Source organism: Lycium barbarum, chromosome 8, assembly GCF_019175385.1.
Source record: "Lycium barbarum isolate Lr01 chromosome 8, ASM1917538v2, whole genome shotgun sequence".
Taxonomy (NCBI): Eukaryota; Viridiplantae; Streptophyta; class Magnoliopsida; order Solanales; family Solanaceae; genus Lycium; species Lycium barbarum.
In genome coordinates, this window is record NC_083344.1 from 132659399 (window position 1) to 132679587 (window position 20189).

The following is a 20189-nucleotide window of genomic DNA, read 5'->3' on the forward strand; positions in this document are numbered from 1 at the left end:
TTAAACTTGGCATATTTTGTAAGATAGGCATATAAACTTACAAGGTGACCAGATAGACACTTAAACTTACTCAAAGTGTATTTTTCAAGTTTTCCAGTTATTTTGAAAACAAAAACTATATTTTTCAAACACTCACAATTTTCATGGCCAAACAAGCCCTAAATATATCATAAAATATATTTTTTTTAAAATGCAAAAATAAGGCAAACGCATATACATGAGACTATAAATGTGCACTTAAACCAATAAATACTCGTTAATCGCAATTTTGCAGCTTTCAATTAACTCAGTTTTTTTTTTTTACACTTGAATAATTAAAAAACAATAACTTTAACCAATAAAAATTCTTAAAAAAAGAAATTTCAAATTAAGAAATTTCTTTTTTTAAGGATTTTCTTCTCGGCTTTACAGTTTTCTTAATTTGAAATTTCTTTTTTTAAGAATTTTTATTGGTTAAAGTTATTGTTTTTTAATTATTCAAGTGTAAAAAAAAACTGAGTTAATTGAAAGCTGCAAAATTGCGATTAGCGAGTATTTATTGGTTTAAGTGCACATTTATAGTCTCATGTATATGCGTTTGCCTTATTTTTGCATTTAAAAAAAATATATTTTGTGATATATTTAGGGCTTGTTTGGCCATGAAAATTGTGAGTGTTTGAAAAATATAGTTTTTGTTTTCAAAATAACTGGAAAACTTGAAAAATACACTTTGAGTAAGTTTAAGTGTCTATCTGGTCACCTTGTAAGTTTATATGCCTATCTTACAAAACATGTCAAGTTTAAGGGTCCATCTAGGTATTTAGCCTTAATAAATCCAGAAGGAATTGCAGAGTTAAGGCTGAGCATCTCTAAACTCTAAAGCATGACCATAGTTAATAAATTCAGAAGTAATTGAAATTTATAACAATACTTGTAAGTACAAATAAATGCCACGTAAAAGTAAAAACTCAACATACTATCCAAACTTCTCCACGTGAATATGAAAACCGAAGAACTTGAAGAGTTATACGTAATTAATGAAACAATAAAAACGAATTGATTCTTCCATTAACCAAGGTTCTCTTCTTTAGTCTTAAACCGAAGAATTTGTAAAGTTGCAATTGATAAAACTATATATATATATATATATATATATATACCAAATTCATCTACAATGTTACAAAGTATTTTTAGATGGTTATCTTCCATTAAGTCTTTTCAAGCTGTCGGTATTGAGGTCTATATTGATATCAGAATTATGAGATCAATCTACATGTTTATGATATACGGATATTCATTCCTTTTGGAGTTTATCTTATTAACAACAAGCTGCATTATAAGTATACGTCTCTATGCACTCACTGCTCTACTATACTATATCCTGGAGTGCCTCTATTTTGGGGAAGGTTCATCCCACTATCTTGTCTATAAACATTAGTAGTTTGCTTTTTAATCAATACGTTTCCTTTCTTGTATATTATTGTTAATACTTAATATTACTTTATAAGCGATCACTTTCTTATATGAAAATCAGTCATGTTGAAATTTGTGAATGAATATCCTAAGAGAGGCTGGAGAAGAAAGAAGCATCGAAAAAGAAGAAGAACAACAACAAGAAAAGAAAAAACCCATAATTGATCAGAAAGTGTTACTAATGCTCTGCATCTTCATTACATTTTGAAATTATTTTATTTGTTTTTGTCTAGGAAGAGAATTCATTGTTTTCTCTGCTATTTTCTTTTTCCTCTTAATTTAAGTTAAATAACAAATTCCTTTTGAGTGTACTTGACGCCGTAAAACTATGGTGGCTGCCTTTAATTTGGTGAATTTCAAATTTGGTCAATAAAGAGGTCTGTTGTATTATAGCTTCAGCAAGAGTTAAAAGAGTGTAGTATTTTTCTCATTTGTGTAATAAGCTTATGGTAATGACACACTTGATCAAATATTTTCAGATAAATGATAATTATATAAGCAATTAATATGATTTGTTTAGGTGCGTGTCAGAAAGTAATTCCTTAAATTTCTGTCAATTATGTTCAATTGGAAATTACATTTATCATGTGTTAGCAATTATATATCGTTCCACATATATTGCTCTAATGAGTCTACACAAACTGACATGAAACAAACATGCAACACACGTGTCCAGGACTAGTATGTATATGTACACACACAAACTGTTTAACAATCGCACATTGAACAAAGGGTCCAAACTCCGCAATATTCTCTGTAATATGCATTTCTACTTTGTATCTTAATGCCACAAATAAAAGGGGTGAATGTGACAAGTTTGAAAACTTTGTCCTATTCAGACCCCCCAGAAAAAGAAACGGCAGAAATCTAAATAAATAAAAAGTAACCAAAAGAAGAAAAAAAAAACTCTGAAATGGATGCATATCTTCTTGGATAATGTTACAATCAAATACTCCCTCCGTCCCAAAATTAGTGTCCCTTTAGCTCATTCCTTGCCCATTAAGAAAAACAATAAATACAAGGTATAGTTTGCTAAGCTACCCCTATGTATTAGATATTTCTTGAGAATTAAACACTATTAGGAAGAACTAATTCTTTAATATAAGGGTATAATTGGAGATAATTAATTACTATTTTTTGTCTTGAACCTAAAGTGACACTTATTTTGGGACATTTTTTTTTTTACTAAAGCGATACTTATTTTGGGACGGAGGGACTAATTACATGCTTATATGTGTCCACATCATTTGATGCTGCTAATCCAGCTATTTGGATATCACTCAAAGCAACAAGCTTTATACAATCTTCAACCTAAAGTCATCCTACACTAGGCAATCAGCAAAATCTTTCCCCACGTGGATGATAATGAAAGGATGCCTTAAGAAGCACTGTCTTTTCACTTATAATTGTAGTGTTAGAGTCACTTTACGTACATTTCAACTGATTTGTCGAGTACTAGCTACTTTCCATCAGTATAAGTATATGGTAACTTTATCTATCAAGATTTAGAGAGAATTCACCTAATGTCGCCTCGCCTTTGCTATGGTTCAGAAATTTTTTTGCCCAAATTTATCACTTCAACGCTCCGATAGCTACTTCGCCTCCTTGGAGAAAGGATGCCTTAAAGCACTACACAAAACCATTTGCATTAACACAAAACATGATAAGAATTAGCAGCTACACAAGCTGCTAAATAAAACAATAGGTGCATAAGTCCAACTTTTGTATTCCTTTCATATTTGAATCATCTGTATACAAAAAGGTCCAGCCTCGTGAAAATATACTTATTCTGTGCGAATAGTCGTCGAAAACGGGGGCACAACTCAGTTCCTTCCAACAGATGAAGAAATTCAGAACAAAGGTGCCAAACCTTGTCCTGTATTTTTTCAGCAAAATGTATAACTTGACAACATTTCAAAACTCAGGCCTCTCCTAATTCGGGAGTGACCTATCTATAGAGTTCAACTACATGAGATCCACTATGTTTTGAGTGATAAGGTCAGATCAGTAAGGCGACTTGCAAAGGCGAAGAAATGATTCACCGACGCCCATTTACCAAATGCCTATTATGGTTACCCGGTCTCGTATGAGGATTTCTAAGGCCGGGACCTTTCTTTTGGAGCACCCGTTTGGGAATGTCATGCAACTCCATAACCTGAATTGTCCGCTGCCTCTTGCCTGAAGAACGATACCATCAGATTATGGTTAGATCTTGTAGTGCATCAATCATTTAATTACTACATTCCATAACAAAATAGCCAACCCCACTCTATAACAGCGTCATTTCTCCCGATACCTTTTGGCTACTATAGCAAAATGTTGTTATGGAGAACATATAATATAATATAAAATGAAAGATCGGTTCAGCAGAAAACATGATTGTTATAGTGAAATGTTGTTATAGATAAAGGCTGTTATAGAGAGATCTGAGTGTATATCTATCACCATTAAAAGTACACACAAAACTTACCCTCTTCAGCTTCTTGGTAACGCTCCTGGAGCTTTCTCTTTGTCGACTCAAGTTTGACATGAGCTGCGTCCTCATCTGGACATTTCAGTCTCTAATAACACGAAATTATAAACTGTTTGTTAGAGACTGAAGCTCAACACAGAAATACAAAACTAATTCCCTTCAAATACTCACATTTTGTTGGATAGACACGGGCCTCTTTTGAATTTTGCTTTTGTCAGATTTCTGCAGGAGTTTCCTTTCATCACCGTTGAGCTTCCTTTCAAATGTTGGTTTTATCGGTCTTCCAGGTCTTGAATCGCCTCCAGAAGGCTTATTTGGTTTGACCACGTTAAGCTGCCTTTCAAATGTTGGTTTTATCGGTCTTCCAGGTCTTGAATCGCCTCCGGAAGGCTTATTTGGTTTGACAGCTGATGTTTTTTTCTTTGGTTGCTCACCTTTCTTGTCCTTTGGAGCAACAGTGACGCTCTCGGTAACCCGCTGCTTCCGGACAGGATTATTGTTCTCCACCGATGCCTTCCGGCCATTTTCATGGCTCTTGTTGGATTCCCCACTACTTTGAAGATCTGACAGAAAATTCCCAATCAGAAAAAGAAAAGAAAAAAATAGAAAAGGTTATATGGTCAGACCTCTCTATAACAATCATCCTCTATAATAACATTTTACTATAACAGCCATGTTTTATGTGGAACCGATCTTTCATGTTATGATATTATATGTACTCTATAACAACATTTCGCTACAGCAGCTAAAAATTATCGGAACAAACGATACTGTTATAGAGAGATTTGACTGTATTTAAAATTATAAGGACAAAATTTCTACTCACTTCCATTGTCATCCATGCCATCAAAGAACTACATTTATCGGGAATGTGCAAAACGAGTCAGTGTCAATCCTGAAGGCAGGATAAAAGATTTTGTAGAAGAAAGGGAAGATGTTAGGCATACTTCTGAAAACTCGATTGAAGTGGTCTGAGTAGAAACAAAAGCTAAGTCCTCCAAGGGCGGGGAAGGAAGTCCTTCCTGCTCTTCATCAACAACAGATGCTTTCATAGACTCGGGGGTGCTTTCTGTACCAATAATTTGCAATTCACCACATTAGAATTCAATAACGACTACAAAAATAGAATACAGAACACAGAATTTTGAAGGAGAAATAACAAGAACCTTGAAATGCTGCTATAGCCTTCACCCATTCGTGTACCATAACCTTCCAGTCCCTGTGATACATGAAAAATGAATAAACATAAGCAATAAGCTTTGCCAAGGCACACATAATCAAACACACAGATCATAACAAGTTGGGATGTCAAACAGAAGAAGCAGCGGTTGAACCGTTGAAGTGCACAACTAAGAGGTAAGATAAATATGCTTCTGCTTCTTCTGATGAATAAAAAATTACTCAATATTGAAGCAGAAATTCATTAAAGCACTGCACAGATAAGGAAAGGACCATCATCACTCTCTGTATTCCACACTATCATGTAAATTAATAGTAGATATTAACGTCAAATAAAAGCCGCATGCGACAAAATCGTGCCATATCTTGAAAAGAAAATATAACTCAAAACTATATTAAGTGAAGCAAGTTGTAAGAGCCGCCAGATAACAAAATTCTCATGCTCATTTTAGGAAGACAATTAATATTCAAATCAAGGGCAAAATGAGATGCTTAATAACATAAATTCGATTTCAATTGGCAATCATTTTAGGGTTTATGTCGTAGTTCAACAGCAATAAAGCAAGAGTTCCATACTCGACCAATGTCCTGGCCAGATGCCGAATATTATTTGCGTTGTGCTTTCTGAGAGCATTAACTGACTTCCCAATCTCTGTCGCCTAATACAAAATAAATATGTTTTAGTACGAATTGCTGATAAAAAAAACTCTGATAACTAAGTACTGCTAACGAAACACATTTCTGATTAAGTCTATACAGTACAAAAAGATCAAACCTTCAAAGTCTCCACAGACAAAGCCATCAGTTGAAGCCTCCTTAAGCTCTCATATATAACTGATTCGGACTGTCAAAAAACATCACACTGTCAAAACCTTACAACTAAAGAAAAGTAGAAACAAATAATTCCATCAACCAAGAAAGTAAGCACCAACAGTTAAGTATTACCATAAAACTTTCAAAGCTTACATAAAGCAAACATACATACCTGTTCAATTAGGGGGAAAATAGATAAAAGGGCAACTAAAAGACATCAAATTTTACGATCGTTTCATAGACCTTCCTATGTCAGAATCCTCACAAGCTAAACTATAGTTGACTAGACCTCTCTATAACAGTCATCCTCTATAACAACCATGTTTTTTGTGGAACCGATTTCATGTTATAATAGTATATGTTCTCTAAAATAACATATCGCTATAGCATCCAAAAAAATATCAGAACAAATGACGCTGTTATATAGAGGTGACTGTACAATCTTACTTCATAAGGTCTAAAAACATCAGGAAAAATAATAGAACCTATGAACCAAGCAAAACAACAGCAAAATATTTCAATTAAAGTGAATTAAAAATCACTCGATTGATATGAACCTCGTTTTGATTGTTATCGATGAGTTCTTTGATTCGTAGGACCTCCTTAACAGTTTGATTCTCTTTCTCTATCTCATCAGTCAATGCCTCAGCTTCACCATAGCTATAATTGCTAATAATCTTATTCACATTCATTTCACTTTTGTTTTCTTTACCATCACAACCTTCTAACTGCCTAACAAACTCATTTTTACAATTTTTTGTATCCTCATTTGGTACAACTTCATCAGCATTTGGTACAACTAATTCAACCTTGTCACTACCAAAAGACTTTGTGATTTTACATGTAAAAAGCAACTCAACAATTCTTTCTCTTTTCAATTTGAACTCTTTTGGATGATCTATAGCTGCCACCATTACAGCATTCTCAATTATATCAAATATATCTAAATTTGCTTTCCCAAAATAATCCCTCCATTTATTAAGTTTCTCAGAAATCTTAGTCATTACTGAAAATCAAGAACTCTTCTTAAAAAAAAAATCTAAAAACAACCCAAATAAAAAGATTAACTATTTATGACACCCATATAGTAAAAATTCAATCTTTATCAGATTTTGATAATACCCAAGCACTAAAAATTTGATTTTTGTTAAAATTTGATAGTAAAAACTCAATCTTTATTTCAATCAAGTTCTGACTCAAATGCTATCACTATAACAAGAGTCGCAGTTCTTGAATCTTTGAATAAACCATTAAAAATTTCTAGTAAATGTTTGAGAAAAAAATTCAACAAAAATCTGATACCTATGATATTCTAGAGAAAAAGAAAAAAAAAAAAGATAAAAACTCCCAACCAATTTTTTTTTTTTTTAAGGATCAATTAAAAGATTTTATTCAAGAACTAGAATTGATACAGGAATTAGATTCCTAGATGTCAATGGAAAATTCCATAGAGATATTCTCATTTCTCTCAATAAGGTGCTGTTTTAGAGGGACAACAAGTGAGAAAGGGAAATATTTTTTATTTAGACTATTTATATAGTGATTATTTATTTGTTTTTTGTTTTAAAGAGTCAAAGTTTGAAAACCTTGACAAACAGCGGGGTTCATTGAAGGTTCAACTTGTTTCCAAAAGGATATTTCTTTACAATAAAAGTTTTCTTATATTTAAAAAAAGGTTGACTTGTTTGATTTCTAATTTAAGCATAGTAAAAAAAAAAAGGGAAAATAATAGCAACAATAGAAATTAAGGATTTTAAATTAAGTTTTAATCCATTTGTGAAAGTACGATGCAACTAGATTGGGGTGTTGTAATAGTTATAGTTAATACGGTGTTATAAATACTAATGAAACAGACACGAAAAGATAATTATTGTAAAGGCTTTAGCATATTTTATATAGGTTTTTAACTTTCATTAAGAAGCAAATGTCGATTTATAAATCTGATTATGTGATAATATCATAATGCATAAGTACATAAAACATAGAGAAAACAATTGTTTAAGGTTTTGTGTGAAGTTTAATATTACACGTTTAGTTAAATGCGGCTCTCTTATCATGATTGATAATGTCTAGTTTCAATTAATATATCTTGGGTCCGGCTTACACTTTAAAGTTGAGTAATTGCATTTTTTATATGTAGATTATTTATTGGATAACTACTTACCTATTTAGCAAAATTACAACGATCAATCACATGATTATCCCAATATATGCAAAAAAGTAACTTCATAAGTAATCTTCATCTATCTTAATTGGGTTGCAACTAAATTATGATGTTGTAAACTTGTGAATAGTTATTATTAACACGATGCGATTAAATAATTACGAAATAAAGACGGTTTATAAGGATATATTAATATATTTTAGTTCACATTTAAATAAGATTTCGACTTTCAGTGAGAGGCAATAACTCTTCTGTAACAATCGTCAATTTATAAATCTCGTTGCATGATAATATTCATAAAGCATATTAAGTACATAAAAAAATACTGACAGTTTAAGGTTTGCGTGATGTTAAGATTTAATTAAACGCTTAGTTAAATGCGAATCTCTTATCATATTTGAATAGAATTTCATTTCAATAAATATTTCAAGATAGGCTTACACTTTTTTCGTTGAGTAAATATTTTTCTTTTATGCAAAATAATGTTTAAAGATTTATTATTATTTATCGAAGTTACAATAATCAATGATGTGAGTTTTCTAATATGTGAAAAGGTAACTTGATAAATCATAACTACTCTTTTTAAAATTTGGAAAGTATATCTCAATTGGATTTTAGCATTCCACTCAAAATAGGCAATTCAATTAAGCTAGGTATTATTACAATAATTACATACACAAGAAACAAAATGTACATGTATAGCTTTAGTTACTATAACTCATTGAACAATTGCAATATAATCCTTATCTTCTCTGTAGATGAAATATCCAGTCATACTCACACTATTAGTTGATTGAACTACTCATATTTGAGTCAAAAAAAATACTAATGTATGTTTCCTTGTAATGGACCAGATGCCACTGATATATGGACAGGCCCAAATCGAACCAACTAGTCAACTAATATTCTATATGGAACAATGAAGCATCTTATACCTTTCTAAAGTCGCTTTTTTAATTTTATTTTTTTAAAAAGAAAAGTCCACGCGATATCCAGTATTGGGTTTTGGTAGCTCGACTAATCACGATTCACGATGTATAAGACTCATTAAAGGGGAAATTCATTGTCAAAGTTCGAACTCAAGACCTTCAATTAAGGATGACAGGGTCTAATTCATCCATGCTGAAAATAATATTGGAAGAAAGAAACAGGGGAAAAGGATTTTCTATGACTAATATTACGAGGTTTTTTTTTTTTTTTTTTTTTTTTTATGTGTGAAACCTGTTGAATATGGAAAAGGGCAAAAAGTTATTCTCAAATTCTATGGCCCATCCTTAGCCATACCATAAGGCAAAAGCCCAACTACCTGATAAAGTGGCCCAAATTGCAGAAGGTCCAGAATTTTTAGGGTCATTTGCACGACTATCCTTCACTGGTCTTTAATTTTTGTCCCCTCAAATTGGTGGTCTTTAATTTTTTTCCATCACCTAATACCATGAGATTTGGGGTTTGAACCCCCGTTCAGTAAAAAAAATTGTAAGGTAGAGTTTCGTACCAAAGTTAGGCCTCAGGCAAAACTCAGTCTTGCGAATCCAAACCTCTGCCTTGCGAAATTCCTTTTTTTTTTTTTTTTTTTAACTGAGCTAGAGTTCGAACCCAGAACCTCGGGGTATTAGGCGGAGGACAAAAATTAAAGACCTCCAATTTGAGGGATAAAAATTAAAGACCAGTGCCTTTGGAGAGCAATCCGCACAAAAAATGATTTTTTTAAAGAAGTTCGACTACTTCGTTTAATTGGCCCAAAGGTTTGGGAGACCAAAGAAACAAAAAGGGTGAGAAAACGAGTTGTGGGAAAGTGTAAGAGAAAGTGAGGCACGGAGACGGATTTACAGTTGAAGTTAGGTGTTTGACAGAATTTAATATTTAGTACAAATGCTATATTTGTATTAACAAATTTCATACCGTGAGAGACGGTGTGAAGAAGCATTAATAGTTGCTATTGACATTAACGATACGTTGTCTCTCTTATTGTTGGATTGAATCCTTTCCTTTTTTTTGGGACAAATAGGCATCCGTAGAATTAGCAAAATAATGCGAAAAATTCATTTATTAGTAAAGTAAGGTGATTGTTTGTTGATAACATTGTGACATTGGCATATTGATTATTGACAGTTCCCGTTAACTAAGGGAACAAGACAAGACAGTAAGCCGATGTATTCACTATAACCGACTAAATCCCCGTAAATGTATATAATTTAAAATGTCAAAGCGTGAGTTTAAATATTGTTTAGGTTTTCACAATATATAAAAGAAAATTTTTAAAAAAAAAAAAAAGCAGGAGGAAAGTGACAAAAATCATTAAGCTCGAGGAGTCATATAGACAGATTGTTGGCACTTAGCAGGTCTATACTATATTGGACATTTCTGAACAGTTCAAACAATTATTCTCTGTGACATTTGTGTCTTCTAGTGATGATTTCTGCAACCAAAATAGAGTACACATAATAGGAATATTGTCCTCTCCTCGTCTTGAAAAAGAAATTAAGTTAACTCTTCATACAATATTGAAGTGTTATTTTCTTTAAGAAACTTTAGTATTTTCCTAAAAAGTTGATCACAATTCAAATAAAAAAAGTAAGATGTTGAAGCATAATGTTATGGAGGGAAATACTATCAAGTAGCAACTTTAGAAAAGCTGCAAAAATCCAGAAACACAATAAGAGATAAAAAGTATGGCTAAGTTGATGAGTCATTAATGTAATGGCTTTAAATTGAATGCCTCTTTTTTTCCTTCTTAGAACTTAAAAGAAAGAAGCAGTCTATTTTGTATAAAACACATTTTTTTAAAAGATGTATAGTTTTTTTTTTTCCCAGTAAAGGTGTATAGCTTGGACCACCATTTTCGTATTGTAACTTTTAGTAACTATTCGAGATTTGAAACGTACTGGTCCATTTATTTTTGATTCGTATTGCGTAGAATTTATTAAAGAATGTCGCGCTCTTTATCATTTCTAAAGTACTATTGATTACCAATTCAATCCCAACTCTTGAAATTGGAATAAACTTCAATAACGGATCATGAATTCTTGGTAATCTTCTTTATATAATGAAAGAGGAGTCCGCTTTAAAATCTTTCACCCTGTACCCAGTCCCTAGTATATGCCTTAACGAAGAATCAAAAAAGGGTAGACTAGAAATTTCTGAGAAAATGCATGTCAATAACCTAGTAGATAAAAGTACATTACATAGTGCGGGAATTGACAATCTACCCGTTCATTGACTTTGGTGTTAGACGTTCCCAAAATGAAGACTATCTGGTAAATTCAATTTATATAATAGGTGTTTGTTGACTACAATTAATTTTCTTCTCTTTTTAGGATATGTTTGAAAGAGAATCCAGTACTTCTTGACGTGAATATCTGAATTGATTATTAAAATTAATACAAATTTATTATTTACGATTTAAGAATTAAAATACCTTATCCATCCCACCATATGGGTTGGTAGTTATATTGTATTATAAGGAAAACCCTAACAAGCTATCTTTTATCAGGTACTTATTAACCTTTCCGAAATCTAGATATAAAACAATATCATGTGATACACCACTGGTAATGTCTTCATTTAGACCCGTGACTTAGAACTTAATATCCCGCTTGGGTTAGTTAATATATGAAATTAAAATTAATTATATAGATCACAGTCCGTGTTATAACAAACAATTATTGGTTTGGAATAATTATTCTAGCGTGTGAGTATTGACATGTGATATATATACAGTTTTTTTTTTTTTTTTGATGCAATAGCCACACTTCCCACTTGGCTGTTATTAATGCAATACGACCAAACCCATTAACAAACAAAAAGAAAAGCGATAAAAAGGAATTTTGTCTTTGTTTTTTATTAATAAATACCAACTGTTTTAATTTGTTTTCCAAAGAAAATAAACGAAAATCTGTCAAGAGATATTTCTAAAACGAGTTCTTCCAACAAAATAATAACTTCTTTGATCGAGACTAAATCCAGATACATTTTTAATTTTTTTCCAAAAAATATTGTTATCCAAATTGATGGCTATATCTTCCAAAGTTTGAGGCCTTAATAGGCCAAGAAAAAAAGGGCAACCATAAGAGAAGAGTTTATAAAGGCAATAAGGGCCCTAGCTACCACCACCTAATTAACACTGAGATGGAGTGATAAGTGTAATTTCATTCTTAATCATAGTCTTAATTCGAGTTCTGGATATGATTTATGAGTTTGCTTTTGGTAGTGAGTGTCTTATCTCCAATGTGAATTAATTTTCTGCACGAATTCAACTTTAATCGGATCTTCATATGACTATAGGACACGGGGCGAAAACTTAAAAAAAAAAAAAAAAAAAGGGGGGGGGGGGGGGGGGGCTACTTACTAATATCCTATATAGCTAAGGGTCTACACATAGTATTATTTGTACATGCATGGGGATATATATTGGACCTACCATGTGTTGTGTTTTCTGGCAGTTAGAGAAAACCTTCCATGAATTTATTGAGAGCTTTTTCAACATGAGAATCATGCAATAGTCTTTTTGGGATATACGAAAAATATAAAGAAGTCTATAGTAATAGTCCAAAACTAATTAACTCCTTGTCACTAGAAAACAATATACAAAGTATATGTCGATTTGGAAAAGAAAGTAAAATCTTCTTGTTTCCGAGACCGTTTATCAAATTTTACCAACCATGCATTAACGAGTTTATCCTAATGCAGGCGATTTTTCTAGGAAGACGTAGAAATAGTACTTCAAAATTCATTAAGTATTAATTCAAGAACTTTTATTTTCTTGGCATCTGTTATATTTTTGGCACAAATCAAAAGCGGAAAATCTTGAATACTATTAGAAAATTAAAAGAACTGTCCCGCTTACGGAAATTATAGTAGAAACAAAAGTTGAGATAGAACGAAAAGAATTGAATTTGATTAATTCAACTTATAAGACCTTGAACGTGATTTCATATTGAAATCCACTTACATGCAACTGTGTCGGGTGGGTCTCGGTTTTTAAATATCAAAACAAATCAATTGTGTCGGGTTTTAAATCTGTAAACCAAACCAAACTAATAAAAATTATATTTTTTAACCTCGGGTTTTCTACGGGTTTTTTTCAGAAAAGTCTTCATACAAAACTTATAACTTTTACTTCAACTATGTCCTTAGTCCTAGTAAGATACAACAACAATATAATTAAGGTGTTTATTAAGAAATAACACAAAATGTGAGATGAGAGATGAATTGAAATAAAATATTTAACAATGAAAATAATGAAATCGCATAAAATAAATATTGCTAATAAATATGCCATAATGAAAATGATCATAATCTAAAAATTAATACTAAGTCGTGCCAAAATATTAAGTAAATGACAAGGGAAAAAATAAAATTAAGTTATTTATTTTTATTGTCTAAACCAATGCAAAACTAAAGAATAGATATCCCACATTATTGTTATTCCTAGTGTTAGAATTATATTGAGTTTCTTAGCATTAGTGTTGATTTGATTTTGACTTGGACTTTATTATATTTGAGTTACTAACATCTATGGTTAATTATAAAACTTATTGGAACATTTAAAATTCTAAATCCAAGCTTGAAATAATATGTTAAAAAGACAAAAACTATGAAAAAACTTAAGATATATTTATAAATTACATTACATAAAATATTTCCAAAAACTGTATACATGTAATGTCGGGTTTGTTTGGTTCGGTTTGACCTTTTTTTAGTTAAAACCAAATCAAACCAATTATGATTGGATTTTTTTTTCAATACCAAACCAAGTCAAAGCCAAACTACTAGTCGGACTTTTTTCTCGGATTATTTCAAATTATCGGGGTGGTATTTAAATTTTTCCCCTCATATTTATGGTCTTTAAATTTTGTCCTTTGGCTAAAACCCATAGGTTCCGGGGGTTTGAACTCCCGCTCAGTCAAAAAATTTAAAAAAAAATTGCAAAACAGAGTTTAAATTTCGCTATGCGCCCTCCGGCAGACTTTAGTCATGTTTAACTAAAAGTCTGCCGGAGGGGGGAGACTTTGCCTTGAAGCATATATACGTATTTTTTTTTTTACTTTTCAAGGTAAACTTTTAGTAATGTCTTAACTAAAAGTGTGCCCCATAAAACATAACTAAAAGTATGCCCCATAAGGCGTAGGTTTTCCTTAAGGCATAACTAAAAGTTTGCCTTATAAGGCAAAGTTTAAATTTTGCTATGCGCTGCCCCCTCCGGCAGACTTTTAGTTGTGTTTAACTAGAAGTAGTTGTGTGTTAACTAGAAGTCTGCCGGAGGGGGCAGACTTTTAGTTGTGTTGAACTAGAAGTCTGCCCCCTCCGGCAGACTTTACCTTGAAGCATATATATATATATATATATATATATATATATATATATATATATATATATATATATATATATATATATATATTCACTTTTCAAGGTAAACTTTTAGTTATGCCTTAATTAAAAAGTGTGCCCCAAAGACATAACTAAAAGTATGCCCATGAGGCGGAACTTTTCCTTAAGGCATAACTTAAACTTTGCCTTATAAGGCAAAGTCTATGCCTTAAGAAAAGTTCTTGCCTTAATGGGGCATAATTTTGTTATGCCTTAACTAAAATTTTGCCCTATAAGGCATAACTAAACTATGTCTTAGGTAAAATTCTGACTTATGGGGCAGACTTTTAGTTATGCCGGATCCGGCATAACTTTAGCTTTTCCTTAAAGATTGTATGCTGGATTCGGCATACACTCCCCCAGTCCTGCCTTGCGAAATTAATTTTTTATTTTATGCCTGAGCGGGGGTTCGAACCCAGAACTTCATGTATTTGCCCACCTTTCCAAGCAAAGGGCAAAATTTAAAGACCACAAATATGAGGGGCAAAATTTAAAGATCACAAATTTGAAGGGTAAAATTTAAAGACCACCCCAAAAGAAGGGCAATCCGCACAAAAAAATGTTATCGATTTGATGCGGTTTATCAGTTTTGTTGGTATGGCCCTACATACAACATGTATTATGACAATTAATAAAGATCAACATCATTTACGTAAAATCCCGTCTAGGCCACAATAATTAAAAACAATGTGCATTAAAATGAAAGAAGAAAAGGATCCATTATAAACTAGCTAGCTACTGGGCTATTGATCGATCACGATCCTTTTATTAAATTTATGAGGCAAACCTAATATTTTTAATGCAACTATAAATACAAGTCGCAGTAGTAGTTATTTCCATTATATAGGCTAGGGTTATTTATAAGGTCATTGTCCCACTGCTATCAATCCTGTGAACTCCCATTTTGGAAAAACTTTTTATTTCTGTAGAACTTAAATAATATTAAAATGGCTGGATAACGTCGTACACACAATCCATTCACCAAGTCAGACTTGTACATTACAAGAAACTAATAAAGTTCTGGACTATCAATTTTTTCTAGCTGTTCTAACGAATTGATTTATTTATTAACTGAGGACCGAACCATTTGTCATTCTTCCATCTATTTATTATACGTAAGTACTGATTTTCAAACAGCAAAAGAATGTGTGCGGATAGTTAGGATCTCTCTTTTATTTATTAGAGGTCTCGGATCCACTGTGTGGGTGGCATCATCGGCGGCATCAAATATGACTCGCATGTTGAATCTGCGTCTCGCAAATGGTGCTCGCATATGCTGCTTTCAATTTCTCAAATTTCTCAAATTATTATCACCATCTGCGTTTCATCTGTGTCTCGCAGGCATGAGCTGCGGTTTGCAGGTCATGCTCTCCTGTATCCTTGGTCCATTTTGCTCCATTTTGCTCCGTTATGCTCTCCGAACATCCTATCTTACAACAGTGGCGGAGCTAGGAATTTTGTCAAAGATGTTCGAATTCATATAATCTATATATTAACGGTGTTCAATATATAATATATGTCTGTAATACGTAATAATTGACATGTCTACGCGGTATAATTTTTCGGCGAAGGGTGTTCGGTTGAACACCCTTACCAGGCTGTGGCTTCGCCATTGTCCTACAAAACGACACAAACACAAGAAAAGTAACACAAAAAGTACTTAAAGAGTCACAAAAGTCTAAGAAATTAGCATCAAATGTGTCGTAATTTCATGGCACATCAGGTACGACTGTTTAGTAGGAAAAACGAAAGAAGCGAACACTACAACACAAGGCACATATTGCTACAAAATACGTCGTAGCTAAATATAAAATTTTCCGTGGCTAAACACTTTAGCCACAATTTTTTTTTTCCGTAGCATTCGTAGCAAAATGTAGCGTAGCTAAAAGTTAGCTACAAACTTTACATGATCCGTGGCTAAGGACTTATACTTATTGCTACGAGTTTTTTTGTCTTGTAGTTGTGATGGTAGAGCATTCCTGCCACGAAATATATACTTATAGCAAGTGATTTTACTCTTTTGCCACGACTAATAAAATATATAGCTATCTTCATATTGTAGCCACAAAAAGTTGTATTGTAGCAAAAGATTTAATTTGTTTGCCATGCAAACTCATATTTTATGGCTATTTCTATTACTTAGTTTCGTGGCAATAGTACTCATATTTAGTTACGAATTAAAAAATTTATAGCTATGAATTATAGTATTTGCCACAAATATTTTCATATGGCTAAGAATCCATATCTTTAGCCATGAAATAAATTGCATTATAGCTAAAAAGAATATTCATTTGCTACGAATATTGAAAATTTATAGTCATGTTCTTCATACGTGGCAATTGTAGGAGTATATGTCTAGCTATGAATTCAAAATCTCATAGCTAAAAGTTCATACTTTTTTGTCACAAAGGATAAAATTGTAGCAAAAGATTTTCTTCTTTTGCTATGAAAATAAAAATTTGTATCCAGGTTCTCATTTGTGTGGCAATTATATGTATGTTTAGCTACGAATTCAAAAATTGCATAGCTACTAATTGAAAATTTTGCCACCAATATTGTTAGCCACATCATGTAACTGAGAATTCATTTTTGGCATGAAATTTATAAACAATATCATAGCATAATATCTTCAATTGTGTAATAAAAGCAATATATTAGAAAACAAAAGACTGAAAGGTTCAACACTATCATTCAAAATAGTGAAACATCACTTTATTCAAACATATCAATATACTTTTGCAAGAGAAAAAAATAATTATTCATGCCCCTATTGCTTCCTTCACTCCTCCACAAGCTGCAATAACAATTAAAAAAACAAATAAGAAAAATGATACAATAAAGGATTCTTTTAAGCAAATAAAGTTTATTTATTAATATGAATATCTTTTTTTTTTTTACAAAAATCACATATTTACTAAATGAATAATATAAAAATATATAAATAAGCTACTTACGGTTAGATTTGCATCATTTGATTGTCGATTTTGAGCTGCAACAATCATTTGAATTTTTTTTTCCCGTCATTTACCACAAATATATGATCATATATGATCCTAAACTACAAATATAGTGCATACATAGCTACAGAATGTAGCTAAGTTTGGGATCATATATTATAATAATTGTCGCTCCATAAGAAAATTAAAGAAGATTAAAAAAAACTTCATTATTTACTATTTTTTCTTACCAAGGCGATGTTCCACATATGCTTCTTGCCCAATCTCTTTCCAATCATTTACTTTTAAAAGCCAAAGTTCAACTTCTAACATTCTCTGCCTTGTAGAAGAAAGAGCAGGAAGTCAGTAAAGGGAAAAATAACAAGGAAGGTGGCTATCAAATCTATAAAGCCCATTCTAAAACGCCATATACTTGATACAAAGCTAGAAATATAGTTTCCCACAGTTATAAGAAGAATTTAACACTTAATTTTCACCAAGTTACATAGCTTTGGCTTCAAATAACGACCGTAGAAGTTCAGACGGATCAAAATATTGAATAAGATCGAAAAGAAATTAGCCAACGGGAATTCAATAAAATATACTACTTCAAACTGATAGATATAGAGAGTTAATAACTTAAATAATCATTCAACTATATCAAATTCCCTATCAAAGTCATTTGTTTTGTATCAATAAAGTCACTCAAGTTAAAATACTTTATCTACAAAGTCAATAGCCAAAAAATAAAGAAATAATCACATAAACCTCCCTCAAGTTTCATTTCGTTTAACTTAACGCTTTTGTGGTTATGCATACCTCTCTTATTTTTATTTTAAAAATTTTAAACCTAATTATTATAAATATAAGAAAATAATTAATTTGTCCTTATATATTCCTCCAACGTTATGGTGTCTTTTAACTAGGGCCCTGTAATTTTAACTGCTATAGATAAATCAATAAGTTAAATAATAAAAATGAAATGACTTCGAGGTCAACAGGTGAAAATACAATAAGAAAGATAAGTATAAGCTTTAAGAATGAGAGAGGAAATTGCCTACATTATTCAGAAGGATCAGTAATTTGAGCAACTGTAAGCAGAATAAAGCAATAAATTGTTGCTGTAAAGACATAATCAGAATATCTTACATGGGTGAGCTAAATTTTAGGGAGAAAAACTTAATCAGAATACCTTACTCCTTCCATCTTCAAGTCCTACAAAAATAATTAATTTAGCCAAAGATGATTCGTTAGGTAGCCATAGTTTCAAATTCTTATAATAGCCATATATCTCTCAATGAATTTGGAGTGAGTTATTTTTCTTTATGAGTATGAATAAAAGCTTTTTGAAAAATCTTAAAAAACAGAGCACACAATACAAGAACAAAAAAAATATACATTCTGTTGCACATAACTTGTATGAATTGATTTTTTAGGCATATTTGGTAATAGCAAGTTAAGATATGAATGAGTATATAACCCCGGATTGCTACAATCTGATGCAATTTTGGCCTTTTTTCCGGTGAATGACAGAGGAAGAAGACGTACCTTTTTTTTTTGGAAATGGTTGTTTTGAGAGTTTAGGGTTTTTGGTTCTCTGATCTCTCCAATCTCCTTGTCAATTTTATTTTTACTCTCTAATCTCTAATAGGAAAAGAGGACTCTAATTTAGGCACAAAAAAAATTAGAGGGAAATAATTTGGAGGGTTTTTTGGCTAATTCGTTTTCTCTCTTTTTAATTTGAATTTCATGTTTCCCTCCTAATAATTATAACAACAAAAAAGAAGCTCCGGTAAGAATATTTTCTTCTTTATTTAGTAGTACCTTTCTATTCGATGTACAGACGTACAATATTAGATTTACACATTTTATTATAACTTATTAATCATTAAACATTATTTTAAGTTAATACGTATTAGATGTAAATTATGGTATAGATACACTTCTGTAATAACTAATAATTCAATTATTAATCCTTAGTTTGACTAATTATAATAACATTTACAATAATTATTAGTTAATTTAATTTAATAGTAGATCATAAAGGTATTGTTCAAATACATTAGGTTCAGTTAAATAATAATTCTCGAAACACTTGATCATGATAAAATTTGAGTGACACATAGTAAAGTTTTGTTTAAATTCGATAAAAGTAGTTAATCAAAAGTAATTAGATATAATCACATATTTATTTAAATTATATTTGAAACACAAATAAGATCTTAATCGAGTCGAATGATGAACACCTCTAATTACACTAGATCGATAAAGGTATTATTTCAATATATCATGTCCAAATAAAATAACATGAATACTCAAAACACTTGATAGGGTGAAGCTTGAGGGAGACTTAGTGAATTTCTATTTAAATTCGATATAATTAGTTAATAAAAGATAATTAGATAAATCACCTATTTAATTAAATTATACTTAAAATTTTCAAGTAAGATAAATTTAAATTATATTTATTTTATTTTTTAAGTAAGATCCTGTAAATTTAACTCGATCCGAATGATATACATCTCTAATTACAAATAAAGGTATTACTCTAGTAGACCACGTCCAAGTCAAATTAATAACCATCCTAGAAAAACTTGATCAGGATGAAGCTTGAGTGATACTTATTGAAGTTTTGTTTTGATTTGATATAATTAGCTAATCAGAGTTAATATTATCACTTATTTATAGAAATTATATTTGAAATTTACAAGCTATAAAATTGAATCGAATTGAACAATTAACACCTCCAATTGCACTAGATCGATAAACATATTATTTTAATGGAACAAGTCAAATAATAATC

General features: G+C 31.3%; 1 protein-coding gene and 1 long non-coding RNA gene across 2 annotated transcripts; both read right to left on the bottom strand.

Moving 5' to 3' along the window:
• Positions 1 to 3158: 3158 nt before the first annotated feature.
• On the bottom strand, positions 3159 to 7411 carry LOC132607572 (probable mediator of RNA polymerase II transcription subunit 26b). Its single transcript, XM_060321599.1, has 9 exons — positions 6475 to 7411; positions 5880 to 5948; positions 5681 to 5763; positions 5092 to 5144; positions 4873 to 4994; positions 4752 to 4779; positions 4097 to 4488; positions 3923 to 4013; positions 3159 to 3630 (listed from the first exon to the last, which is right to left on the bottom strand). The coding sequence occupies exons 1-9, from the start codon at positions 6919 to 6921 to the stop codon at positions 3491 to 3493; spliced, it is 1425 nt and encodes a 474-aa protein (XP_060177582.1). The 5' UTR covers positions 6922 to 7411; the 3' UTR covers positions 3159 to 3490.
• Positions 7412 to 17083: 9672 nt separating this feature from the next.
• LOC132605520 (uncharacterized) lies at positions 17084 to 18603 on the bottom strand. Its single transcript, XR_009569205.1, has 4 exons — positions 18536 to 18603; positions 17638 to 17726; positions 17405 to 17439; positions 17084 to 17244 (listed from the first exon to the last, which is right to left on the bottom strand). It is a non-coding gene; the product is annotated as an uncharacterized LOC132605520 (long non-coding RNA).
• Between the last annotated feature and the right edge of the window lie 1586 nt (positions 18604 to 20189).

What these genes read in the sequence shown, in the direction of transcription:
- LOC132607572 (XM_060321599.1), bottom strand. Translation starts at nt 6,921, where the DNA reads ATGACTAAGATTTCTGAGAAACTTAATAAATGGAGGGATTATTTTGGG. An exon ending in TGTCTGTGGAGACTTTGAAG is followed by an intron (nt 5,764 to 5,879) that starts GTTTGATCTTTT and finishes ATTTTGTATTAG; the next exon opens with GCGACAGAGATTGGGAAGTC. An exon ending in CTTCAATCGAGTTTTCAGAA is followed by an intron (nt 4,780 to 4,872) that starts GTATGCCTAACA and finishes CGATAAATGTAG; the next exon opens with TTCTTTGATGGCATGGATGA.